Source organism: Ornithorhynchus anatinus, chromosome 12, assembly GCF_004115215.2.
Source record: "Ornithorhynchus anatinus isolate Pmale09 chromosome 12, mOrnAna1.pri.v4, whole genome shotgun sequence".
Classification (NCBI taxonomy): Eukaryota; Metazoa; Chordata; class Mammalia; order Monotremata; family Ornithorhynchidae; genus Ornithorhynchus; species Ornithorhynchus anatinus.
This window is the reverse complement of record NC_041739.1, coordinates 36,505,262-36,532,707: the sequence shown is the minus strand read 5'-3', so window position 1 is coordinate 36,532,707 and position 27,446 is coordinate 36,505,262. Positions and strand designations below refer to the sequence as shown.

Here is a 27,446-nt window from a genome sequence, read left to right as displayed (position 1 = left end):
TGGGCTCTATCCATTAGACCATGCTGCTTCTCTAAGTTAAAACCAGGAGACTGAAACAAATTTGAGTTTTCTGATCAGCCAAGTTATTTTTTTAAAAAAAGGAGATGGCAATTAAACTGTCCCCCTCAGTTTCTTAATTATCACATGTTCTTAAATGTGGGCTAAGGGTAGGCTATTTAGGAGCCATCAGTAATTAGTCTGAAACAATTTAATATCTTAAGGCAAATGCAAGGTTGGAATGGGATACTGAGGCTGTTAGTGGATACCCTAAATTCTATATTATTCCTACAGTAAGAAAGAACTAGAACTAGAGTGCTTGGAAATATTTTTTTGGTATTAACTAAGTGCTTTCTGTGTACCAGGCATTGCACTAAACCCTGGAGTAGATACAAGCTAATAAGACTGGACGCAGTCCATGTCCCACATGGGGCTTACAGCTTTAATCCCCACTTTGCAGATGAGGGAACTGAGGCACAGTGAAGTAATGATTTGCCTAAGGTCACCCAGCAGACACCCTCAAGGGAAAGACCTAATTTAAATTCCCTGACAGATGTTATTCACCCTTAGAGAAACTGAATAAAAATGACATGCTCCATTTAATCTTTTCTTCCAAATTACACTATTATTTCTTCTAAAAGGTTTGCAGTTCCCAGCCACATGCTAATGCACCAATTTTTTTTTTTTACTTCTACTGAGTCAATCAATTGATCAATGGTATTTATTGAGCACTTACCATAAGCAGATCACTGCAGTCAGCACTGGGGAGAGTACAATACAATAGACTTCAGAGAAGCAGGTGGACTAGTGGATAGACCATGGGCCTGGGAGTCAAAAGGACCTGGGTTCTAATCTCAGCTCCACCACTTGTCTGTTGTGTGACCATGGGCAAGTCACTTCTCTGTGCCTCAGTTACCTCATCTGTAAAATGGGGATTAAGACTATGAGCTCCACGTGGGACAGGTACTGTGTCCAATCTGCTTAACTTGCAACTACTTCAAGGCTTAGAACAGTGCTTGACACATAGTAAGAGCTTAACAAATACCATCGTCATCATTATCTTCAGAGTTGGCAAGATTTCTTATGCTCAGAAATCCAGAAAGCTTCTTGCTGATGTGTCTTTGGATCAAATAGGTTCTAATTGATTGTATGCCCATCAATGCAGAATGATTTGAGCCTGAAGAAAAAAAATGTTTTATTAATACTTCCCCAACTAATTATGCCTTATTGGTTGATCTGTCTAGGCTAAGGGGGTTATGACAATTAGCAGTTATCTTCATAAACGTGGCTAACACATTTCAATACGCAGGAGACAAGAAGGCTGTGACAGTCACATCAGTCATCAGCGTGGCTCAGTGGAAAGAGCACGGCATTGGGAATCAGAGGTCACGGGTTCTGATCCTGGCTCTGCCGCTTACCAACTGTGTGACTCTGGGCAAGTCACTTAACTTCTCTGTGCCTCAGTTACCTCATCTGTAAAATGGGGGTTAAGACCGTGAGCCCCATGTGGGACATTCTGATCACCTTGTACCCCCACAGCTCTTAGAACAGTGCTTTGCACATAATGAGTACTTAACAAATGCCATCATTATTATTCTTATGTGATCGTTGGTCATCTTGTTGATGGGTTATAGATTTTAGGAAAGAAAGAGGCAGAGAATGAGAAAAAGAAGTGTGTTTCTATGTGCCTGTCAAGCTCTAAAAGATTTCACATATGAAGTTGGGTGTCCACTTTGGTTAACAGGACCTGCTCCATTTTTGCTGTTTGCAAATAGTCAAGATGTCCGACGCATCAATTTTGATGGGACGGATTATGGGAGCTTGCTTGACTGGCAGATGGGAGTGGTCTTAGCCCTGGATCATGATCCAGTCGAAAATAAGGTAAGGCTGTTAAAAATGAGAGCGGATGGAAGTGTTGCAAGGACAAGGACGCTCTACTCACTCCACACCTTGATGCTTCTGCTTCCCCCATTGCCATTACTGTTGGCTGGCCTGTTGGACTAACGGGAATGAAGGGATCCAGAAATGGTTTGAAATTCATTTAGTTCAAGTGCTTAACTATGTACCCCCCAATGTGATAGGCATGGGGATGTCTGTTTTCATATCTTTTTCACATCCTCATCCCTAAATCAAAATCTGAGACTACATAATCCACAGAGACTTGAATCTTTTTCTCGTTCTAGGGGGTCTGGGGAGAAATAGCTGCCTAGATACACCCATGGAAACGGAATTAATTGCCTTCTTTCTTTCAACCAATAAAGACTTTTCCAAAGCCAAGTACCTGCCAAATTTAAAACGCCAATGCCGATTTTGTGCATCATTTTAAAAATAATAAATAAATATCATTGATTGATCGATAACACGGTACTTTGGTTTTGATCAGGATCAAAAGTCAACATTCAGGGAACAGTGAAATTCCAGTGCTCTGCACACAGTAAATGCTTAATAAATGCTCTTGCTACTACTAATAGACATCAGGTACTATACACTTGCAACATACACCAAAACCATGAAGTTAAGTGATGAGAATTTGTCCTCTTTTTCAGAAATGATAAAAATAATGTATTAAATGATTGGAAGCGAGAATCCCTTTTTTGCTTTCCTAGATCTACTTTGCCCACACTGTACTGAAGTGGATAGAGAGAGCTAATATGGATGGCTCAGAGCGGGAAAGAATTATTCACGAAGCAATAGATTTTCCAGAAAGTCTTTCTGTGGATTGGATTGGCCGCAAACTCTACTGGACTGATGGAGGGTAGGTTTTCTTCCTTAACATCAATACAGAGCAGCAAAAGGATCTGAAAATGTTGTCATATGCTGAAATCTTCTGCTCTCTTCTGCTCTTCGTGAATAGGTATTTTTCAGCACCTTTCAGATAGTGTGAGGAAAAAGGTTTCAGGAAATTTATGTGTCACAATTTTGACTTGTATATGAATTGTGTAATTAGTGCAAGTCATTGGTTTTAAACAGATAGAGTATATAAGTATTTACATGATACGCATGGTAGTGTCAGTTTGAAAGCATGTTCTGGAGAGAGCCTAGAAAAGGCAACAGAGTGGTCAAAGGGATGGGAAGTAAGTCCATTAATAGACCTCTCATTAATATTTATTGAGCATCTTCTGTGTGCAGAACACTGAACAAAGTGCTTGGCACAATCTTTCCCTGCAAGAAGCTTAAAATCTAGCTTGGGGGTTGGTCAGACATAAGATAATTAACAAATAAAAGGAAGACTTCCTCAAGTGGAGGAGTCTGGAAGTGGATTGTACAAAAATGCTTAGTACAGTGCTTGACACATAGTAAGCACTTAAAAAAAGATGTGATGAGAGGTCATGAGGGCAAAAATACTAAGGTGCTACAAAAGGCCTGAGATGAGAGTAGAGAGGAGATGACCTGGGAAGAAAAAAATGATGAGGAAGTGGGATTTCCGCAGGGTTTTGAAGTTAGGGAGAACTGTAGTCTGGCAGATTTGCTCTGCAACACATTTCTGCGCAGGAGGAAGGGAGCGAGCCAGAAGGTCATAGGCAGGAGAGTCAAGAACAAGTCACAGTGAACTTTGAAGGAACAGAGAGGTAAGTTGGATATAGTAGAAGAATGAACAGGAAAGCGTGAGAGAGTTGATGGAACACCTTAAAATCAACGATCAGGAACTTGTAGTTGATGTGAAGATGACACTTTTAATGGGTGGAGAGATGTGTGAGAAATGATGTATTAATAATAATAATGTTGATGATAATTGTGGTATTTGTTAAGCGCTTACTGTGTGCCAGCCACTGCACTAAGCACAGGAGTGGACTCAAACAAATAGGGTTGATGTGGTGCCTGTCCCACATGGGGCTCACGATCTCAATCCCCATTTTACAAATGAGGTAAATGTGGCATAGAGAAGTGACTTGCTCAAGGTCACACAGCAGACAAGAGGTGGAGCCTGGATTAGAACCCACGACCTTCTGACTCCCAGGCCCGTGCTCTATCCACTAAGCAATACGCAGAATGAAGTGTAAACTGAAGCAGGGAGAGGCTGGAGGCAGGAATAGCAGTGAGGAGGCTAAATACAGTGGTCAGGCTAGGTTTGATGAGCACCAGGGCTAGGGTGTTGGCCATTTAAATGGAGAGAAAAGGGCACATCCAGCAAATAATAATATAATAGTGGTATTTATTTAGTGCTTACTACTAAGTCCTGGGAAAGATATAAGATAATGAGGTTAGACACAGTCCCTGTGCCTCACTCATCTCCCAGGGTTAAGGAGAGGGAGATCAGTTACTCAATCACTATTGTACAGGTGAATAGTAATAATAATTATATTTAATTATTAATAATAATCGACCAGCCAGACACACACGTAGGTGAAACTCACCGACAGAGCTATCTTTTTCTAAACAAAGGACAACTAACTATAAACACAATCTATAAAAGCATGGAAAAGCATAAATGTCAGGTCTCCATCCAGTTATAGAAAGGAAACCAGTTGAGAATGATCCTTTTGATGCAAGGGATGCTGTGTTTCAGAAAAGCAGATTCTGAAGTCCAGTCGTCCAGACATATTAACCTCAGCACTTATGTAGTTATGCATAATTTATTTTAATATCTGTCTCCCCCCCCCCCCCGGACTGTAAGGTCCTTGTGGACAGGGAATATTTGAACCAACTCTTTTATATTGTATCATTTGATGGAATTTATCTAGCCTACTGTGTGCAGAGCACCGTACTATGTGTTTGGGAGAGTACAATACAAAACTCAATACAATACTCTCCCATGCACTTAGTACAGTGCTCAGCACATAGCAAATAATCAATACATACCATCGATTAATTGATTAACTAAAACAGTGTGATGAAAACGGTCTTTCTTATAATCAAACTATCTTTCGAATCAATAGAGCTTCATTGGATGAAATGGAGGAAAACAGGTTGAAGAGTTTACTTGAAAATACTCCCAATAGGATGCATTTGATTGAACATATATGAATCTTTTATCTCTTGTTGCCTCTGCCCCTGTATCTGTAGTTGAAAGTGATATTTGCTTTCCAGTGGAATCTAATGGAATTTTGGAAATAGGCTGGATACTTCAGGGAGCTTGGAGAATACATTTTTGCTCTCCTCGTCTGGAACTACTACCCGTTATATTATTTTTCTTTCCTTATTTTGCACAAAACTCAGATCAACACTGATAAGAACCTAAAGATCCTATCCAAACTGAGTGTCCAAAAGACTTTCTGACCTTCACTTGTTCTCAGAGTTTTACTAGGATGTATTCTGCCTCTCCTCTTCCCTTCCCTCTCCTTTTTCCCTTCCTTATTGCCTTTCCTATTTCGCTCTCTTTCCCCCTCTTTCTCCTTGCTTTCCCCATGCACGTCACTCCCTCTTGTGCCCACCGATCATTTCGTGTATTGTGAGTTGCAGCTCTAGGTTAAAAGCAGCACTGAAGTAACCTTGCAAAAATTTCCAAGTCCACAGCTCTGCCACCCTTGTTTCCAAGCTTATCAACACAAACCAGATCTGTCTCCTAACTTGATGTCAAAGACATAATGATGCCTTGTCTGCATTTGCGTGTGGCAAGTGTAATCTCAGGAGACAAAGTTTTTCTGGATGGGTGGGCAAGGGGAGCAGAAAAATGTGTTTTTTTCCCTCAAACCTGCCAGGGTATACTTAAGCTAAGTTCAAGCCCAAGGCTAGCAAAGATCAAATAGTGAGATCAAATAGTGAAACAACAGATGATGTTTTGGATCTATGAGTCAATTAGGCCCAGTTTGCCTCAGTAAAGCTGATGGCAGGATGTGTAGCTGTGTGACAGACTGTATTTCAGGTCTTCCCACCATCTTGGTCTTGTCTTGCCACTTGGCTGAAGCGCTGGTGCCCAGAGCCCTGGCAAGATGACAACAGGGTGAGTGGAGAAGGGCAGAGCTGCCAGCCCTCTAAGGAATAAGCTATCTATTAGGTACATGTTTAGTACAGTGCTCTGCACACAGCGTTCAATAGGTGCAATTGATTGACTAGGATCCTAGGCTGATCAGGAAGGTTGTACAAGGATCCAATTTCATAACAAAAATTCCACCTGTACCAGTTCCTTTTTTTGACCCTTTTGCTTTTCATCCTCCTCATGATAAATTACAACAAAAAAATACAATAATTCTCAAATATCCCCATCGTTTTCTGAGTCGGATATCACTAGTGGCCTTAAAACTCAGGTGATTCTGAGACAGTTTTCAACCTGACGACAACCTTATCGCAGGTAGATTCAGCCATGGACAAGCTCTTTTGTGTATAAATACTCATCCGTAATAAAACAGAGCTACCTCAACTCCCACAAAATCTTATGGAAGAAAATCATCACGGACCTAAACAGTCAACAGCCTAAATGTTTATCAGTTATCCAGGTGTTCAGAAAACTGTGATATGTGAACATCTGTGATATATGTATATGTATAATAATAATAATGAGACTCACGATAATGATATATATATATTTGATAATAATGAGACTCACGATAATGATATTAATAATGATGATAATATTTGTTAAGTGCTTAGTATGTGCCCAGCACTAAATACTGGAGTAGATACACAGTTTAAATAGGAGGGAGAAAAGGTTTTGAATCCCCATTATGCAGATGAGGGAATTGAGGCACAGAGAAGTTAAGTGACCTACCTAAGGTCACACAGCAAACAAGTGGCCAAGCTGGAATTAGAATCCAAGTCCCCTGACTCTCCGTGCTCTTTCCATTAGGCCGTATTTAAAATGGATTTTAAGGTTGGCTTAGTTCCAAGTGTCTGGGTCATCTTTGATTGCTAGATGCAAAATTGCATGCAGCAAAATAAGACAGGAATGTAGCTGGCAACAGAAAAGAGTGAAGCCGATGTTAAATATTATTAAACTTATATGGCGTGCATTTCAGGAAATCTCACATTGAAAGGAGCGATCTGAATGGACTTCACAGAGAAACGATCATTGCTGTAGACATCTCTCAGCCAAGAGGAATTGCTGTTCATCCAATGGCTAAGTAAGAACTGCAGGAGGATGGTTCTTGTCGAGTATCTGTGTGCCATGCTGCAGAATGGAAAATTTGTCTCTCAAGTAGCTGAGCAGAGTTTGGACTAGTTAGTGGGTTAACTGGGGCTTTAAATTCCATTTGAAAGTGTACTTCATCAGAGAGCCTGAGAAATTCCATTGATCAATTAAATCGATTAATTTAATCGATCAATTGATCAATTAAACACCTAAGGAATGGAAACCCGCTCATGTAAAGTAGCAGGCAGATGTTACGCACGCAGACCGCTTGTTCAGTGATGCATTCGGGGTATTGGTATACCCCAGGCGAGGGGTAAAAAACCCCATACCATAAAAAACCCCATTAATTAGACCCTGATTCCAGCCACTGCCAGTTGCTCCTCTGTCTCTTGGCTATAAAATGATCGAATTAAGTGAGGAAGCAAAGGAAAATAGAACAATAGAAAAATAAGCCTACAACTCCAAAGGAGAATCTCCAGAGATCAGTCCGATTAGAAATAGTAAATTTTGCCTTTCATGCATTTTCTATATTCCTGAGAAGTAAAAAGAATGAAAAAAGGTTCAAAAAAGGCTCAAAAATTCCTTTGTAATCTTTCTCTGCTATTGGGAAAGCAAATCGGGCTCAAACTCTGCCCTACTGTGGGTTTTATGACGATTGGCGCAGTTCACTCTCTGATGCCTTAATTTGGTGTAGTCCTTCAAGATGATCCGATGAAGGAACAGGTTTATGTCGGCTTGCGATCATTTGTCTTCCTAGGTGAAATCGTATTAGTCATTAGTGTTGTGTCAAGGGGGGTGGTGCTGGGGGACAGTGAGGAGGGACGTTCTGTCCCCTCCTGGAGGCTCGGCCTCAGGACACACGAGTTGAGATGCCGGGCAAGATGGAGGCCCGGGGCATTCGAGGCTCCGGGGTCTGGGAGGGAACCAGGGCCCAGGCTGGCGTCACACTGCAGCGTATGACTGGCAGATGTCAATCAGAGGGGATGCACCTCATTAGCAGGTCATAATTCAACGGCTTCTAATAGGGTTTGGTAGATCCAATAGGCCGCCCTGGCGCATGGTTAACCTGATCAAATGTTTCTTACGCCAATCACACCCCTGTGGGTTGTGGACAGGATTTTGTGCCAGGATATTAGTCAAAAACACCGTTGGTAGCACTCAGAGTGACCGAGCAGACCTATTGTGGAAATATTGTAGGAATACTTTGCTCAACTCATGGACAGAATGGGAGGAAAGTGCCTCTTAAGCCACCTGCTTTTTCAGCCACACCTCACATCTGAGGAAAAACCTTCACCATCGGTTGTGGCCATAGTCAAACTCAAGGGAAGCTAAATGGCACGTATCTTTCATCACCCAATGTGGTTTTTCAGCTTTTAGCCCTCTCAAGAAGTTTGCTTATTTATTATGTACTCTCTTCCTCTCACTGTTCATTCAGTGAATGTCCTTGAGAAAAGAGACCCTAGAAAGAATTCTTAGGGAATCTTTCCCTGGGCTTCTTTCCCTCAAAGGATCCCAGTATGAGGTGAGGGCCCTCAAAGAAAGAAACTAAGGATGAGTGCATAAAACAGAAAATAGAAGACAAATTCCTAACTCAAGACTGATTGATGCTGAAGATTTTGAATAAGTTTGAAGGGACAGAAGAATCCTGAATGGTCAGTCACATCATTCTAAACTGTTAATGATCAATTTGCCAGAACTTACCAAAAACTATAGTAAAGGAAAATTTCAATCACGATGGCAGGTTTTTGCCCTTTCTATGTGTACTGACATCTGCCCTATTATATAATAAGTAATCACGATGTTACTTGTTAATAGCTATGATACTTTGATATTTGTGAAGGGCTTACCCTTCACAAATACGTGTCCTACACTGTTCTAAGCACTGCGATAGATACGAGATAAGCAGGTCAGATACAATCCCTATCCCTCCTGGAGCTCACAGGAGGGATGAGTTTACTATGCATCAATATTGCATTTAAAATTATAAATAAGTAACCAAAGCCTTAAACCATACATATAATTTTATGTAGAGAAAAACCACTTTAATAATTTCCTCCTTTTCCTGGAAGGAGCTGAGTTCAGGATTCTTTGCACATTTTTATCAAGAATGTTGACAAGTAATTAGAAATGCTTTGAACAGATGCTGTCCAAGAAATAGATTACCTAGTCCTTAAATTTGCTTTGCAGTGTTCTATTTATCCATCAGATACAAACAGTGCAGATTTACTAACAATAAGATGAAAAAAACATTTTTTAACAATTTTATTTGTTTTTTTCCTAAGGGCAGGGGATCTGTCTTCTAACTCTATTGTACTCTCCAGAGTGCTTATTACAGAGTTCTGCATACAGTAGGCACTCAGTCAATGCTATTGATTGTTTTGTTGATTAAAGGAGATTATTCTGGACCGACCTGGGGACCAATCCACGAATTGAAAGTTCTTCCCTGCAAGGTTTTGACCGTTTGGTTATAGCTAATACTGATCTCATCCGGCCCAGTGGAATAGCCATCGACTACTTAACTGACAAGGTGTATTGGTGTGATGCCGAGAAGTCCGTTGTCGAAACAGCCAACCTGGATGGCTCTAAACGGCGAATACTTGCCCAGAATGATGTAGGTGAGGTTTTGGGGTGGTTGATTATTTACTTATATAATAATAATTGCAGTATTTGTTAAGCTCTTATTATTTGCCAGGCATTATACTTACGATTGAAAGAGCACGTAGTGTGTAGATTTCTTCAAATGCAAACGATCCTAGCTTGACAACTTCTACTGCTGAGAGCTGAAAAAAGCTATATCATTCTTAATTCAAACTTTTCTATAATAGAAGTGAGCGATTTAAATTTCACATGCGGCGGTGGGATGTTTTAGGCAGCTATGGCAATGGTTTGGATGATTAAACTTTCCTTATAGTTTTGCAAAATGTTAGCATTAATAGCCAGATCGATAACAGATCTACGGCAATGGTTTGGGTAATAAAACTTTCCTTATAGTTTTGCAAAATGTTAGCATTAATAGCCTGATCGATAACAGATTGATATGATTGACCATTCAGTGATCAGTGGTATTTATTGCCTGCTTCATCCCGAGCACCGTACGAAGCGCGTGGGAGAGTTCAAGGCAAGACGGTAGGTAGTCACTATCTCTGCCCACAAGGAACTTAAAGACTAGAGTGGGAGATAGACATTCAAATAAATTATAGGTGGATATGTACTTAAGTGCTCTGGAGCTCTGCCTAGAGGATAAACAGAATGCTTAAGGGGTTCAGACCCAGGTGCATAGGTGATGTGCGGGACGTGTGGAAATTATTTGATATGTGCCATACACAGTGACATTCTTGCATTGGAGAAGCGGCGTGGCCTAGTGGCTAGAGCTCGGGATTGGGAGTCAGAGGTCGTGGGTTCTAATCCCACTTCTGCCGCTTGTCAGCTGACTCTGGGCAAATCACTTATCCTCTCTGGGCCTCAGTTCCCTCATCTGTAAAATGGGGATGAAGTCTGTGAGCCCTACTTGAGACACACTGAATACCTCGGGTCTACTCCAGCGCGTAGAATAGTGCTTTGCATTCATTCATTCATTCATTCAATAGTATTTATTGAGCGCTTACTATGTGCAGGGCACTGTACTAAGCGCTTGGAATGGACAAATCGGTAACAGATAGAGACAGTCCCTGCCCTTTGACGGGCTTACAGTCTAATCTTTGCACACAGTAAGCGCCTCACAGATGCCATTATCATTATCGCTGGGTGGGCTACAGTTTTAGATCTGTATTATCCATTAAATATATGGAATACGAACGGAATGTGTGGATATTTTCCAAAGGAACGACGACCAAAGAAATGTTCTTCACAGTTCGAAGCATTAAAAAATGCCCTCTTTGGGGATTCTTAGAGAGCAGGAAGAGCCACTATTTTGTGAGCTGGAAAATCATGGCAGACATGGTATTTACTATTGTCACTTCTTATTTAATCAGTATTTAAGCAGTGTATCTTTTTACCACCCGTCTCCTATTTTTAGTTTTAGCCTCAAATCAAATAAGCAAGCGTGATAGTAGCGTCACCTAGTGGTCCAGAGATGAATTTTTCAGCGGCTGCCCAAGTCTTGGCTGATTGGTAGAGAAGCTTCAAATATTTAACATTAAACTATGCCTCGATTAAATAAAAGGAGCAAAATATACCTTTTAAGACAATGAAGTACATTTTCTAAGTTATTTTAAGACTATAACATTACAAAGGAAATATCTTTCCGGTTTGGAGTTAAAAGAAATATAACAGTTGTGGTTTTTGTTGAGCACCTATTAAATGTTAATATTAATGTTGGTATTTGCAAAGCGCTTACTATGTGCAGAGCACTGTTCTAAGCGCTTGGGGAGATACAGGGTGATCAGGTTGTCCCACGTGGGGCTCACAGTTTTAATCCCCATTTTACAGATGAGGGAACTGAGGCCCAGAGAAGTGAAGTGACTTGCCCACAGTCACACAGCTGACAAGTGGCAGAGCAGGGGTTCGAACCCATGACCTCTGACTCCAAAGCCCGTGCCAAGCCCTGAGGTAGTTTCAGTCTAAGCAGACTGGTTACAGACTCTGACACATGGGGCTCACACTTTAAGTGAGAGGGAGGATGGATCTTTTACATCAATTTTACAGGTGAGGAAACTGAGGCACAGAGAGGTTAAGTAAATTGTCCAAGGTCATACAGCAGGAAAGTGGCAGAGTGATTACTGGAACCCATGTTTCCTGAGACCCAAGCCGGTGCTCTTTCCACTAGATTATGCTGCTGCCTTGAAACTGTGTTAAGGTTTAGGCATTTATAATGTTATCATTATAAATGTAATGTATTTTATTAATGTAATAATGTAATGTATTAATAATAATAATGGTGGTATCTGTTAAGTGCTTACTAAGTGCAAATGATCAGGTTATCCCACGTGGGGCTCACAGTTTTAATCCCTATTTTACAGATGAGGTAGCTGAGGCACAGAGACGTGAAATGACTTGCCCAAAGTCATTAATGTATTTTAATGGCTTTGGCTCGGTAAAATGAAATATTAATGTCTACCATTTCTATATTCATGCTCATTCCTCTTGACCATAGAATAGGATTTAGATCTAGAAGTTGAGTTTGGTGACTTTTTTGGGCTGGTGTGGCAGGGACCATGCTTGAGCAATTAAACTGATGGACTCTCTTTGTCACTGTGCATAATATACCTAATATCATAATATATGCCTAATGCATTCTGGCATATACGAGCAAATGATTATGATGATGATGGTATTCGTTGATGGTATTTGTTAGGCACTTACTATGTGTCAAGCATTGTTCTAAGCGCTTTGGTAGATACAAACTTATCAAATTAGACTTAACATTCCCTGTCCCACATGGGGCTTCACGGCCTTCATCTCCATTTTACAGATGAGGTAACTGAGGCACAGGGAAGTTAACTGACTTGCCCAGGGTCCTACAGCAGACAAGTGGCGGAGTCAGGATTAGAACCCAGGTTTTAATAACTCCCAGGCCCGTGCTATATCCACTAGGCTGTGATTCTTTAGGAAATGAGATGCATGGGAATGGCTTGACACTAACCCTGGAGTCTCCCGCAGACAATGTTGGCAAGGTTGCCCACCTTGAGACTCAGCCTGCTCTCTCTCCCCACGATCATTCATGTTCCCACTGGGCACAGAGGGCAGTGACTGATTAGTAAAGAAGGTGGGCAGCTCATCGTGATGTGCTTGGGGAGGTTTTTTTACGAGAAGGACCTATTTATGGCTGAAGTGACCCCAGCATTGTGTCGATGTGCTACTGTAGAGCCAAAACCTGCAGGGGTTTGCTTTGGTAACAGCTGTGGTCTTCCCTGTCCATTTTGGCCCATTATTTTTCAGGATTCCTGTTGGGCCTGCCACCTTTCAAGACTCCCTATGAGGTTGGGGTTTTTTTTGGTCAAAAATCTTTCCTATCTACAGCTAAACCCCAACGGAGAGAACTGGGACTAGAACGCAGGTCTCCTAATTCCAAAAACTGGACCAAAAACAAGGTCCCAAGAAGCTAATGCCATGTCTAGCAGTAGGATAAAAGAGGGTATTCTGTCAACTGTTTTCCTAATGAAGAATACTGTGTCTGTGTGGCAAAGCTAGCTTTTTGAATTTTCCACGGAAAGATGGACTGTAATTAATTAAGGTGAATCACTTCCAGGTCAACCCTTCGGTTTAGCCGTATTTGAGGATCAAGTTTGGTTCTCTGACTGGGCTAGGCCTTCGATAGTAAGGGTGAACAAGAGGACGGGAGAAAATAAGGTTCGCCTTCGAGGCGGCATGCTGAGACCTTCTTCGGTGGTCGTAGTTCACCCTTTGGCGAAACCGGGTACGTACACGACGGTATGAGGCTGTTCTCTAACCTGGGAGTCTCTGTTGGCTTTAGGATGCTCTGATATTTCCATTTAGACCAATGCAATGTTGGGTGTCTGGATCTGATCTTGTGCTTCCGAGTCATCAGGCCTTCTTAGAATTTTCCCAGCTTGTTAAAGGTGACCGGTAATAATAATAATTGTGATATTTGTTACGTGCTTACTATGTGCCGAGCACGGTCCCTCGCACTGGGATAGATACAAGGTAATCACATTGGACACAGTCCGTGTCCCACTTGGGGCTCAGGGTTATAATCCCCACTTTACAGATGAGGTCACTGAGTCACAGAGAAGTTAAGAGTTTCAGTGACTTGTTAAGCGACTTTTCTATAATGTTTATTTTGAAAAAAAAAATGAAATTATTCACACAGTCTTAGAAACTTGGCTGATAATCGGTGGCTTTTTGTGGGGCCCTGGTCTTTGCTCAAACAGGCATCCAGTGCTTGGATCCCAAATAACAATCTAACGTGTGCTGTGAATTGGAACATCATCTCCTTTTCAGATTGATGGTATCAGTGCAAGTTCAATTAGGTGTAGAACTCTTCTTATTCCATCCTTTCGTCACTAGGGGCAAATCCCTGCCTTTATAAAAATGGAGGCTGTGAGCAGATCTGCGAGGAGAGATTTGGAATTGCACGATGCTCGTGCCATGAAGGCTTTCTGAAAACTCTAGGTGGTAAAACGTGTCAACCTCAAAATAACCATGAAACAACTTCAGGTAATGTGGTTTTTAGTATCTTTGCTCCAGTACTCTTGGCATTTGACACTTTTCTACCGCTTCTGGAACTCATGGGGGTTTTAGTTCTAATCCTAATCAGTCAATCCACTGGTGGTACTGGTTATTTACTGTATCCTATTCATTCATTCATTCAATAGTATTTATTGAGCGCTTACTATATGCAGAGCACTGTACTAATCAGTCAATCCACCGGTGGTATTGATTATTTACTGTGTGCAGAGCACTGTATTTACTCAGAGCTTGGGAGAGTCCATGACACTCAAGTTGGTAGATAGGATCCTTGCCCTCCAGGAATTCACATTCTAGAGGGAGAGCCGGGATTAAAATAGATCACTGTTCCCCTTGCTTCCAGACAGTAAGCTCGTTGTGGGCAGGGAATATGTCTGTTTATTGTTGTATTCTCTGCACACAGTAAACTCTCAATAAATACAATTGAATGAATGAATGAAGTGCTGTGGGGTGAGGGTGTGTGTGTTGGGGGGAGGGTTAAATAGCAAAGTAATTAAGGCGTCCAGACCCAAGTGCATAGGAGATGCAGTAGGGAGGGCAAATAGGATGAGGTAAATGAGAGATTAGTCAGGGAAGGCTTCACGGAGGAGATGTGATTTTAGTAGGACTTTGAAGAGGAGAAGAGCGGTGGTCCATTAATTATGACGAAGGAGAGAGTTCACGGCAGGAGGGAGGATGTGTGAGCAAGGGGCCAATGACGAGAGAGAGACACTCAGTGGAAAGAGCACGGGCTTTGGAGTCAGAGGTCATGGGTTCAAATCCCGGCTCTGCCACTCGTCAGCTGAGTGACTGTGGGCAAGTCACTTAACTTCTCGGTGCCTCGGTTACCTCATCTGTAAAATGGGGATTAACCGTGAGCCTCACGTGGGACAACCTGATTACCCTGTATCTACCCCAGCGCTTAGAACAGTGCTCGGCACATAGTAAGCGCTTAACAAATACCAACATTATTATAATAAGTAAATTGGTATTAGAGAAGGAAAGTTTGCCCATCGATCTGTAGTAGGAGTTGGGCCAGGATAAGGTAGCAGGGAAGGAGCTTTACAAACCAACGTTAAGGAATTTCTGTTTGATGCTGCCCTGTGGAGGCAATCTGGGGATCCCCCCCCGACCCCATTTAGAGGTGACACTTTGTCCCCAGTTCTGAGACCCTCATGGGTTGGTTCCGTGTGATGTGACCGTCCCTCCCCCCCGAACTTTCCCTACCAGAATAATAGTCCGTACCCAGTTGGTCAGTCTAGGTGAGTTTGGGGTTTTCAATAAACGAGGCTGAGGATGGGCTGATTGGGTTTTCAGAAACATCGATGTTAGGAATTTGTTGGTCATCCACTTTTAAATGTTTCATTTTAGATGATTTGTCACTTTCCTCATGGGGCCAGTGCCAATCTGGAAGACCGATATCGTTTTTAAAACCTTTCAGAGCACTTTAATAAAAAGAAAAAACTCCATCCCGAAAGACACAGTGTTCCACATTCATGCCAGTTCATCAGGGGCCTGGGGGAAGGTTAGTTCAACAAATCAACAGAATCTGGCTGGCCCAGGGCTCTTGAAAGCTTAATGATGAATTCCACCAAGATTATATCTCTGCCCCTACATACCGTTTCAAAATGCCACATCAGAGAAGATGCTCTGAACACATCTGTCTTTAAGGAGTACTTAGTTGTCCAACTATTTTTTTTTTTCATTTTTACAGTTCACATCTATCAACTAAGTGTGGCATAAATATAAATAAATTGTCACATTAAAACATAACTTCATCAGACACCCTGCACTTTACCCTCATATGATTTCTGGACTAGTAATTGGATTGAGAGTTTGTTGGCAAATCAGGGAATTTGTGTCAATCATTAATAATGTGCCATTCTAAATAAGTGAGTCAAACCAAGTTCACTCTAGCCATCTTTGAAAGCTAATGAAGATTCTTTTACACCAGGTGAGAGAGAACTAAATAATATCTCCTCAATATCAAAAACACCGTATAGCAAAATTTACGAAGAAAATTCTGGAAGAGAGCGGCCAACAAAACCCCTGTTACTGGCAGAAATCACCATTTTAGGTAAGAGCAACAACTTCTGCAATATTTGATTTAGAGAAAATGAATGGAAAGGAATTCCAAATTGAAGAAGTTAGACTTCCCAAACCAAGTATAGAGCAATGCGGTACAATCACAAGAATATTTTTCCAGCTAAGAATTTTCATGGCTGGTCAGATTGTGTAACAGGCACAAAAATGAGTGGTGAGATGATTAATCAATTCATGGAACTCAGCGACTACCTACTGAATGCAAAGCACTATACTTACGTTTAGTTTACTTTGTATTTGAAGAGACCACTGACAGTGGGTGTGTAGGTGAAAATTCCAACACCTGACACAAAGTTCTGTGCCCACAAAAAAGCCTTCTTTGTTGTGTTGTTATACTTAATATTTGCAATGCCCGTCGCTGTTTCTCTCTTGCTTCTTTTTTTTTTCCCTTTTCCTTGTGTAGCTTTGCTCCAATGGAGCCACTCCTTTCTTGACAGTAAAACCACATCAATCAATGTCAGATTTATTGATAACTTCTTAGTCTGAATGTAGCCAGGGATGAGCAGGGAAACAGCATGGCCTAGGAGCCACACTGGGAGCCAGAGGATCTGAGTTCTAATCCCATCTCTGCCACTTGCCTGCAGTGCGATCTTGGGCAAGCCACCTAACTACTCTGTGCCTCAGCTTCCTCATCTGTAAAATGGAGATTCAATAACTGTTCTCCCTTCTACTTGGTCTGTGAGCTCCATGAGAAATGGGGTCTATGTCCAACTGATGATCTTAGTACTGTGCTTGGCACATAGTAAGCACTTGGCAATCACCACCGTCGTTATCATTAGAAAGAGGCAGACAAGCCAGAAGAGTATGAGTCTCCAACATAAAACTTGTCCCTGGCTAACAGGGCGAATAACGCCCTCGAAAGACGATTTCACCCACATGACTGCTGAATCCCTTTTGGAATATTTCCCCTGTGGCATATGGCGATTTTGAACGTTTGATGAAAGGCTCTAATCCCATGATTCTTGAGCAACCTTAGGGTCAGTATAACACAGCTGGTGAAATAATAATAATAATAATAATGATAGTGATATTTGTTAAGTGCTTACTATGTGCCCAGCACTGTACCGAGCACTGGGGCAGATGCAAGTTAATCGGGTTGGACACAGTCTCTGTCCCGAGGGGCTCGCGGTCTTACCACTATGCTATGTAATGTTTTCTTAGTCTGGGTGTGTCCAGTGTGTAGAGCGATATTTCTCAAGAACAAACAAATGTTTGAGTAGAATGTCTGAGCAGACCGACCTCGTGCTGCCTCAAATATAATTCTGTCCCCTGAGGGAGTTACGTTTCAGTGGAAGATGGAATGAAGTGATCCCTATACGGTATTTAGCTTGTACGGTCTGTGACTCTGTGAAAGTGCCTTGAGGTTTGCAAGTCACCGCGTAAATCTTCATAATAGAATATTAATGTCGACATACATGTAATTTAGCTGAATCATGGACCACGTGATTCCTGTAAATTGAGGATGAAAGCTTTTTATGAGTGGATTTCCACCCACCCTCCCAACCCCACCACCCCCATATGTACAGAGAGCTACTTTCTCTCCTTTAAGGGAGTTTGCTTTTTTGTGAAGATCTGGAGCCCCTGTTGATTTCCCCCTCACATCACGCTGGATGAGGGTTCCCCGTCCCATTGAAAATTTTGAAATTTGATTCCATTTAACTCCAGTTTATGATTTACATTAAGGAGGCTTTAAAAAGCTTATAAAAAGGCTCCTGAGGCTTTGGGGACATCATGTAGTTATTTAAGCTCACAATTTGAGGAGTTGCATGGAAATGCATTGAGAGGCAGGTGGCTGTAATCCTCCTTCAATACAGCAGAGCTGGAGAAACTTGGGCAAGTGCTTGGAGGAAAACCCACTTGGGTAAGCATGGTACACAAGCGCTTAGTACAGTGCTCTGCACACAGTAAGCGCTTAATAAATATGACTGAATGATTGAATCGAATGAATTTTGTTGAACCCCAATCTTCCAGTGCAAAGCCAAGCCTGAACTATCTACTGAACTGAGTTTAGTGAGGTCACGTTCCTCTTTAAGGGTCTCCCCTGAGCTGACACGCTTCTTTCTGTTTGCAGATCAAGATGTGGAGGGATGTGACATCAATGCTCAAGCCATTTCAGACGTGAACGATACCCAGTGTCGGTGTCTGAAAGGATTTACCGGGAATGGAACGTTGTGCTATGGTAACAGTGAAGATGGAATCTATTGACCTGCAAAGCAGAGAAATTAGAGTGTTATTATCTCTTCCCCTACTTCTATTACAGGCCATGGCCCCCACGGCATTAAAATTCACAAAAAGAAAAAAAGACTAACCATTATTCCAATGAAAAAGGATAATAGACAAGAGAAATGTAGAAGAGAAAATATGAAAACAATATTTGATTGATGGGTGTGTTACAAGAGATAGGATTGTGTCACGTTAAAAGAAGATTGAGAAAGATTTAACATGGAGAGATGAACTGAGGGAAAAAGGACCTTAATTCAACAGCTATTTTTCACTCTATAATATGTGACTCCCAACTGTTTTAGCACTGGCAACCACAAAAAATGATTTTGGACTTAAGGAAGAAAAGGTGCAAGATGGAGATCACAGTAACAAAATCACATCTTTATGCTGCTTGGGGACAACTTTGATTGCATGCTCTCAAAGCACCATTTCAGTGTCTACGACCACAGTAGGGGATCAATAAATGATGATGATATTGATAATAATTAAAGGTGATTGTAATGTAATCCCTGGACAGGAATTCCAAGGAGTGAAAATGTAGTAGTTTCCCAGAGCCTTCTAAATTTGCATTTTCTCTTCCAAGAGCTCTACAAATTCAAGAAAAAAATGAATAAAGGGACAAGGTTACACATCTATACGGAGAAGACAAATGCATCATTTAAAATAAGGCAGAAAGAGGCAGATAAGGGTTCAGATACTAGTAACTGGGAGAGATCTTTTGAATTTATACTTAAAACCTTTGCTGTCTGGTAGAAGTAATAGTATTTAGTAAGCGCTTACTTTGGGCAGAGCACTGTTTGAAGCTCTGGAAGAGTATACCCAGGTGGGAATTAGATATGGTACTCATCTCTAGGGGAGGCTCAGTTCTGAAGGCTTAAAAGGGGTGGAGATTGGAGACAGACACATCAGAGGTGACACAGATACAACAGGAGTATCTATAAATGTATTCAGTCAAAACAGACAAATATGTGGCAGAGGTCACACAGAGATTCTGATTCTTTCCTATGTATCGGTTTAGGAACTAACTCTGTCCTCAAGGATGGTGATCTAAGCCATGATTGAGAAGCAGAAGATCCAGAGAGAATTGGATTCTATCTTGCGTATTTTTTTTTGCCTCAGGAAAAACACACGCTTTAACCTGTTCATTTTTTCTTCTTCCCAGATGTTGATGAATGTGAAACAAATGTCACCCTTTGTCATCCAAATTCATCAGAATGTATCAATACCGAAGGAGGTTATGTCTGCAGTTGCCTAAGAGGCTTCACCGGAGACGGATTGAATTGTCATGGTAAGAAAGCAAAGGGGAAGGAGGTGGAGCAAAAGGCCAGAAAGAGGAAATGATCGACATGGGGAAGGGAGGGGATCAAAGAGCCACGAATGTAAATGCAAGCCAGCATAATGATTTTGTTTGAACCGACGGCTAGGTGAATGAAAGAATGGTGCGTTCAGCCCTTCACCCCAACACATTTTCATTCCCTGTCCCTGTAAACAGTGGAATTGGCGCCTACGTGCCTCCGTCAATCCTTTCAGCTTCAAAAATCAGTCCACATTCCTCATCTATGCCTCTCTAGCTTGGCGGCGGCCGTTTTGAGTGACAACGCCAGTGGTTTATCATTGTGCCGAGCATCAAGCTGCCAGAGGGGTAAACTTGCTTTCCATGTGACAACCGTGTTTGATGGCTGAACAGGGTAGAAAATTGAGACGCTGATGTAGGCTCACGTTCATAGAAGAAGTGGGTGTGGCCCTGTGATAAAGCTTGCCTGCTCCTTCTCAATTAGTTGAATGTGGGGTTCAACGCCTTGACATTTATTTACAACTAAATGATGTGAAAAGCCACTGGAATAATCATTATTCCTTTTCCCGGGTTTGGGTGTGGTTAACTTGGTCTTGAGTTCATTTTACATCAACCTCCTTTAACTATTCCACTTGACAGTATCATTGTCATGCAAGCAAAGACCTGCATGGAATCAGCCACCCCTTAATGAAGTTGGCGGTTGGAGTTTTCGATGGGACTTGATTTTTCTCATGGGCTTTTGACTTCTTCCTCTCTTTCTGAAGAAGACCACGCCACATAAAGAGGCGGTGATCCTGTCGAAGGGATACCCGTGCATTAGTTTAAAGATGGAATATCAGCTCTAACTACTTATTTGCCGGATTTGGATGATTTAAATCAGACCCTTATCAGATGAATCCTGGAGAGGCCAGAGAAATATATGAATGCTCTTTTAAGCGTGCATTTGGCTGGCAGTCAGAAAAACGTCACTGCTCTAATGAAGCTGGATTATAGATAATTTAAACAAACTGGTTTTATATTTAATTTCCCTTGGAAAAAGAGACTTTGTTTTTGTCTTGGATGTTGAAAGCCCTTTAAGATCTAGTTGCCCATTAATCAATCAATCAGTGACATCTATTGAGCACATCCTGGGTCCAGAGGACTTTACTAACTACTTGGGAGAGCACAATACAGTTGGGAGAAACAATTCTTGTTCTCGAGAAGCCTGTTCATCTCAGTGCCTCTCACCAACCTCCTAACCAGGAGTGATCCCAACCACAAGGTGAATGTTGTTGGAAACCCCCTAGCTCTTCCTTCCTGCCTCTAGCAGAGGAAGACTATCACAGGGAAGCTTTGATACTAATAGCCATGATGACAAGCTGTTCTGTCTTTTCTTTTTCAGGCACTAAGACTCCAGGGTCTCCAACTGTTCTGCTTCCAGGAAAGCCTCTCTCCGTGTCTCATGGAGAAGGCAGGACTCAGGATAAGAGAGTAGGTCAGTTGAAAGAAATGTTTCAACTTCGGATGGGGGCAGGAAGATACCAGGTTTCTTCATCTGCCTAGGGACATTAATCATTCAGTTATATTTATTGAGCACTTACAGAGTGCAGAGCACTGTACTAAGCACTTGGGAGAGGACAATATAACAATAAACAGATATAGTCCCTGCCAACAACGAGCTAATCATGTATAGAAAAATGGAGACAATTTGGAACGTGGGCTAAACTCCTTTCTCCTCCCCACCTCCCCTAAAGGATCAGAAGAGTGGGATTTTTATTTTCTTTAATGGTATTTGTTTAAATGCTTACTATGTGCCAGGCACTGTTCTAAGCACTGGGACAGTTACTAGGTAGTGAGGTTGGACACAGACCCTGTTCCACATGGGCCTCACAATCTTAATCCCCATTTTACAGATGAGGTAACTGAGGCATGGAGTGGTGAAGTGACTTGCCCAAGGTCACGCAGTGGACAAGTGGTGAATCCAGGATTAGAACCCAGGTCCTTCTGACTCCCAGGCTCATGCTCTATCCACTAGACCACACTGTTATTTAGGTTCGCCACCTTCTTTGGTGGATAATGGACACGGTGGGTAATACATCCCAACCTGAGAATAAAATGGCCATCCTTGCTCTTTACCGGCATTATGACCCAGTGGAAAGAGCACAGGACTGGGAGTCAGGAAACCTAGGTTCTAATGTCTCTGCTTCACCACTTGCCTGATATATAACTTCGGGCAAGCGACTTACTTCTCTGTGCCTCAGTTTCCTTATTAGAAAAATGGGGATTACAAATACCCGTTCACCCTCCCCCCATTAGACTGTGAGTCTCTTGAGGGACAGGGGCTGTACCTGAACTGATTGTATTATATCGACTCTAGTGCTTAGTACAGTGCTTGGCACATACTGAGTTCTTAGCAAATACCACACTTATTATTATTTTCATCTCCCTCAATAGCATCTATTGAGCATCTTCAGTGTAAGAGCAATTGCACTAGGATATGGGGGAATACATTATCAGTAAAAGAACTAGTTTTTTCCTCAAAGGACTCGATCCTATGAAAACGGTTGTAAGATAGAGATAAAATGACTCTCACTTGTCCTGGCACAACAAACTTATTTCCCTTGAATAAGTTATCTATCTCTCTGCCTAAAGCCTCGACTAAAATTCACAAACTCTACTGGGCGTTGGTCTGAACAAGGATCTTTCCCTCAAGCAACTTATAATTGAAATCAGGTCCGGCAGGTTCATTCGCAGAAAAGAAGAGGGGAGGTGAGAAGAGGAGGAGGAAGGGAGAGTTCGTTCATTCAGTAGTATTTATTGAGCCCTTACTATGTGCAGAGCACTGTACTAAGCGCTTGGAATCGGTAACAGATCGGTAACAGATAGAGACAGTCCCCACCCTTTGACGGGCTTACAGTCTAATCGGGGGAGACGGACAGACAAGAACAATAGCAGTAAATCGAATCAAGATAGCAATAAGTAGAATCAAGATAGAAATAAATAGATGAATAAAGCCATGGGAGGCTACTAAGCAGGCTTCTCTTTCTGTTCTAAGTGGGAGAGATGCAGAAGACAGAATGAGTGAGGAATAGAAGACTTGGTACATCTCTCTTCTTAGGCTCAGTTCTGCCGGCCATCTGGTGTCTCTTCTGAGATAATGGGGCTCTTATTACAATTTAAGACACATGGCCTAGAGGAGAGAACATAGGTCTGGGAGTCAGAGGACCTGGGTTTAATCTTGGCTGGGCCACTTCTGTGCCCTGTGAGCAATTCATTGAACCTGTCTGTGCCTCAGATACATCATCTGTAAAATGGGGATTAAGACTGTGAGTCCCATGGGGAACATGAGCTGTGTTCCAACCTGATGATCTAGTATCTACCCCAGCGCTTAGTCCAGGGTCTGGCACATAGTAAGCACTCAACAAATACCTACTCTCCCAAGCACTTCATACAGCGCTTTTCACACAGCAAGTTCTCAGTAAATAAGATTGATGGATTGATTAACAAAACTAGAATTTGAGCTCTCAGAAATTGAAGAGCCGTGAGGTAATTTTTAAAGCTTGTTGCTTTTTGTTTATTATAATTCCGACTTCTAGTGCAACATCTTTTTCTGAGCTGTTGATTCCACAGAAATTGATATGTAGGGTGACTAGATGCCAGCTGTGATAGGAACCATAAATCAGATTCCTTGACATCAATAAGGGCCACTTTCAAACCAGAATTATACCTGAATGAGAAGAGTTTGCATCTGTGTGTTTTTTTAAGTGTGAAGAACTGATTCTTCTCGCTCTATTGTTGAAACAACATTCCTGTAAAAACAGAGCCAGAATTTTCTGATGGCATCCCCACTGTGCTTTCAGAGGTGATTTAAGTCTGAGGTGTGACAAGTTTTAAAAGCTCACTGCTTTGGAACTGCAGTGCACAAAATGTGGCTGAAAATGTGTCTTTGAGCATGAAAGCTATGCGTCCGGAACTAAAAAGTATCCAAAGAGAATTTTATTAATTCATTCTCGTATTTATTGAGCTCTTCCTGTGTGCACAGCTTTGAACTAAGCTCTTGGAAGAGTACACTATGACAATAGACACATTCCCTGCCCACAGCAAGCTTAAAGTTTAGAGGGTTGTATCAAATTCTGTAGTTCTGGAGAGTTCATAGTAAAGGATTTACTTGCGGCTTGAAACACCATGATATTGAAAAGCTTACTTGGCTTGAAGACAAACCTGAGTCATTCCAGCCATTGTCAGTTGGGACCGAGCGGCTCAAGATATGGGAGACTCCAAATTTTGGGTCCCCTATATTGGCAGCAGCTATACTGCCACAGGAAACTTGAAAGTGGGAGTTAATGCTTTATGTACATTAATAATAATAATAATGTTGATATTTGTTAAGCGCTTACTATGTGCAGAGCACTTTGACAGAGCGGAACATTTCTAGGACACACAGTCCTCGAAACAAAAACCACTCCCCTCTCCTAGACCAGCGTTCCCTAGCTCTGCATGTTCTGACCCCAGGAAGTAAATCAATCAATCAGTGGTATTTACTGAGCGCTTAGGCTGTAAAGAGCGTTGTACTGTGCACTTGGACACGATCCCTGCCCATAACAAGCTTATAGTCTAGAGAAGTTAAAGGTAACCTCCCACAGAGGTGGAAGTTTTCTGGCCTCTTGTATACCGATAGTCTGGCAGAAGAAACTCTGACGCAACTCATCTTCAGGGTGAGCCTAGTTCTTAGAAAAAAGAAAAAGTGATACGGATTTAGTTTTCCTTCAGAGTGGCTACTTATTAAGCCATCATATCACAATCATTTCTCACTCCCCTGCCACACCCCTTGAACTTCAAGAAGGAGTTTGTGCAATGGAATAATCTTGGGTATATATTTATGCCCTCATTTTTAAGGTATTTTTGAACTCTACTAAGAAGGAATCTTGGGGAACATCATGTTCCTCTAATTAGGGAACTGCCTCTGTACTTAAGAAAGGCTATTTTTCTTCTTATTTATGCTAAAATTGTATGAAAAAAACCTACCATGTTCTTCAATTTAAACGCTCTTTTTGGTGCCAAGGCAAGTTTCTAGAACATATATGTTGCCAAGCTGGGATCGGGTCCCTGGAAAGGTTGAGAGGATCCAGGTGGGCCCAGTCTCTGTAGAGCTGGTGGTGGAAGTCCACTGGTCAAACTGCAGGGGTAAATAGGATTCAACAATGGTTAAGTTGCCTGAAGTGCCACAACACCATAACATAGAAACAGCTTAAATCAAGAAAATAGGAGAAGGCACTGGGGGAGAGTGGAAGGATCAAGGGCTCCTAATAATAATTATGGGATTTGTAAAACACTTACTATGTGCCAGGCACAAGGGTGGATACAAGCAAACCGGGTTGAACACGGTCCGTGTCCTACGTGGCAGTCACAGTCCTCAATCCCCATTTTACAGATGAGGAAACTGAGGCCCAGAGAAGTGAAGTGACTTGACCAAGGTCACACAGGAGACAAGTGACAGAGCTGGGATTAAAACCCGTGACCTTCTGACTCTCAGGCTTGTGCTCTGTCGACTAGGCTGTGCCGCTTCTAGCTGGAAATACTTTTGATGATTTAATTTTTGTCCTAACAATTTATGACAGATGTCTCTTTTAGGTAGGTACAACTTCTACTGGGGTCCTAGTCCAGCTGTGATGGGTTTAACTGAGTTTCACTGAGTTTCACTAGAGTTCTTTTTTTTATGGTATTCGTTAAATGCTTACGATGTGCCAGGCATTGTGCTAAGCCCTAGGGTAGAAGCAAAGTAATCGCACTTCCACATGCGGCTCACAGTCTTAATCCTCATTTTGCAGATGAGCGAATTGAGATACAGAGTAGTTAAATGACTTGCCCAACATCAAACAGCTGAAAAGTGTTGGAATCTGGATTAGAACCCAGGTCCTTCTGATTCCCAGGCCTGTGGTCTATCCATTAGGCCATGAGCCTTCTCACTTGGTTTATTTGTCTGCTGAGAGTTTCCCAACTGCTTTTTCCCCCCATGTTTGTTATTTCCCTCTTTCTTTGAGGGATTTTCAGCCTTCTTCAGTCTCTAGGACAGAGAAAGATAAAGTCCTTTGAACTGTATCTCTGGCAGCTGAACTCTTCCAGTGGAAGTGATATATTTGGCCAGGGTCCTTGTGACCCATTTTGGAACCCAGTGTGCCAAGATTCCACTCAAGTCTGTCTTGTGGATCTTGAAGCTTTTCTTTCTCCCCCTCTAGACTGTAAGCTAGTTGTGGGCAGGAAACATCTGGTACACTGTTATATTTTACTCTCCCAAGCTCTTGGTGCTGTGCTCTTCACACAGTAAGTGCTCAATAAATACGATCGATTAATTGATTTTTAGAATTTTACAACTGCATTTTCCTTTATTCTAACTCTCGCCCTTTCCTGATGATATTGATCAGTGCAGGATGTGGGTCATGTGTGTTCAGAGCAAGGCAGCCCGGATATATAAGGTCATTTTGGGCAGGGAACATATCTACCAACTCTGTTCTATTGTTCTCTTCCAAATGCTTGGTACAGTGCTCTGCAGAGTAAGCCCCCCCCCCCCTTCACCTCTCCACAGCTAAACCCTCTTCTCCCCCTTTTCCCTCTCCTCCCCCTCTCCTGTCCCACCCCCCCAGCACTGTACTCATCCGCTCAACTGTATATATCTTCATCACCCTATTTATTTTGTTTAATGAGATGTACATCACCCTGATTCTATTTATTTGCCATTGTTTTATTGCCATTGTTCTTGTCTGCCTGTCTCCCCCGATTAGACTGTAAGCCCGTCAAAGGGCAGGGACTGTCTCTATCTGTTGCCGATTTGTACATTCCAAGCCCTTAGTACAGTGGGTCTGCACATAGTAAGCGCTCAATAAATACTATTGAATGAATGAATGAATAAATATGATTGATTGATATGAAAAAGCTGATTAGGTCTGCTTCCATCTGGCTTGGTGTGTTAGCAGGTGGTTCAGATAATTAGGTCGCTGAGTCAAGAAAACTGTCCAGTCATATGGAGTATTTCATTGGAGAGTCCCAGCATGGCTGAAGTCTTATAAAGCTGGATGGCTAGGTTGAGGCAGACTTAGAAATTTTGCATGCTCCAAGTGCTCTTAATTCACTAGCAGGGGGAACGAATCCTCTTTATTGCTTGCAATTCAATTAAGGTCCGGTTACGAGTGGGTCTCTGTAGCGGTGCTGCTAATCTCCAGATGCATTGATTTAGGGTCTGCTGGGATAACTTATTTCCTCAAGAATGAGAGACTTCTGGGGAATGCAGGTCAGGAGTGAGGAACCCGTGGCTCTCAGGTTTGATCTGGGCCATCACCCCCTTGGCTTCGGCACCGTGCGGGTGATGCCATTAGTTTTATCCTCTATATTTGGGGCGTAGCAAGTAGTTGGCCCATTCTTTGAGCTGAAAAGAGGCCGAGGGGGGTGTCAAAATGGTGGCTCCACTCCATTTTCCCTGTTGGCGGGATGTGGTACTGTCTATCCCGAGACCGGCCGGGGTTTCCATCATCCTCACTGGACGTCAAGGTGAGCTGAAGCTCTCTTTCGCCCCTCTTCCCATTCTCCCGGCCCCCAAAGGGGTGAGCGACCTGCCCTCTGATCAATTAATCAAGCAATCGATCAATCAAAATGATATTTAATACATTTACTGTGTGCAGAGCACTGTCCCGAGAGGTTGGGAATGTACATACAACAGAGTTGGCA

At 42.2% G+C, this 27,446-nt stretch overlaps 1 protein-coding gene across 3 annotated transcripts in view; it reads left to right on the top strand.

The window, feature by feature from the left end:
• Window positions 1-27,446, top strand: part of EGF (epidermal growth factor) — a 95,264-nt gene that overhangs the window by 45,064 nt on the left and 22,754 nt on the right. For all 3 annotated transcript variants that reach the window (XR_003763409.2, XM_029077041.2, XM_029077039.2), the window contains exons 10-19: window positions 1,742-1,878; window positions 2,604-2,752; window positions 6,891-6,995; window positions 9,395-9,618; window positions 13,191-13,358; window positions 13,970-14,119; window positions 16,083-16,205; window positions 18,303-18,410; window positions 19,617-19,742; window positions 21,130-21,222. Coding sequence is in view for 2 of the 3 variants with exons in the window: in XM_029077041.2 (XP_028932874.1) it covers window positions 1,742-1,878; window positions 2,604-2,752; window positions 6,891-6,995; window positions 9,395-9,618; window positions 13,191-13,358; window positions 13,970-14,119; window positions 16,083-16,205; window positions 18,303-18,410; window positions 19,617-19,742; window positions 21,130-21,222 (1,383 nt within the window). In the remaining variant the exon portion in view is untranslated. The remainder of the gene's footprint in view (window positions 1-1,741; window positions 1,879-2,603; window positions 2,753-6,890; window positions 6,996-9,394; window positions 9,619-13,190; window positions 13,359-13,969; window positions 14,120-16,082; window positions 16,206-18,302; window positions 18,411-19,616; window positions 19,743-21,129; window positions 21,223-27,446) is intronic.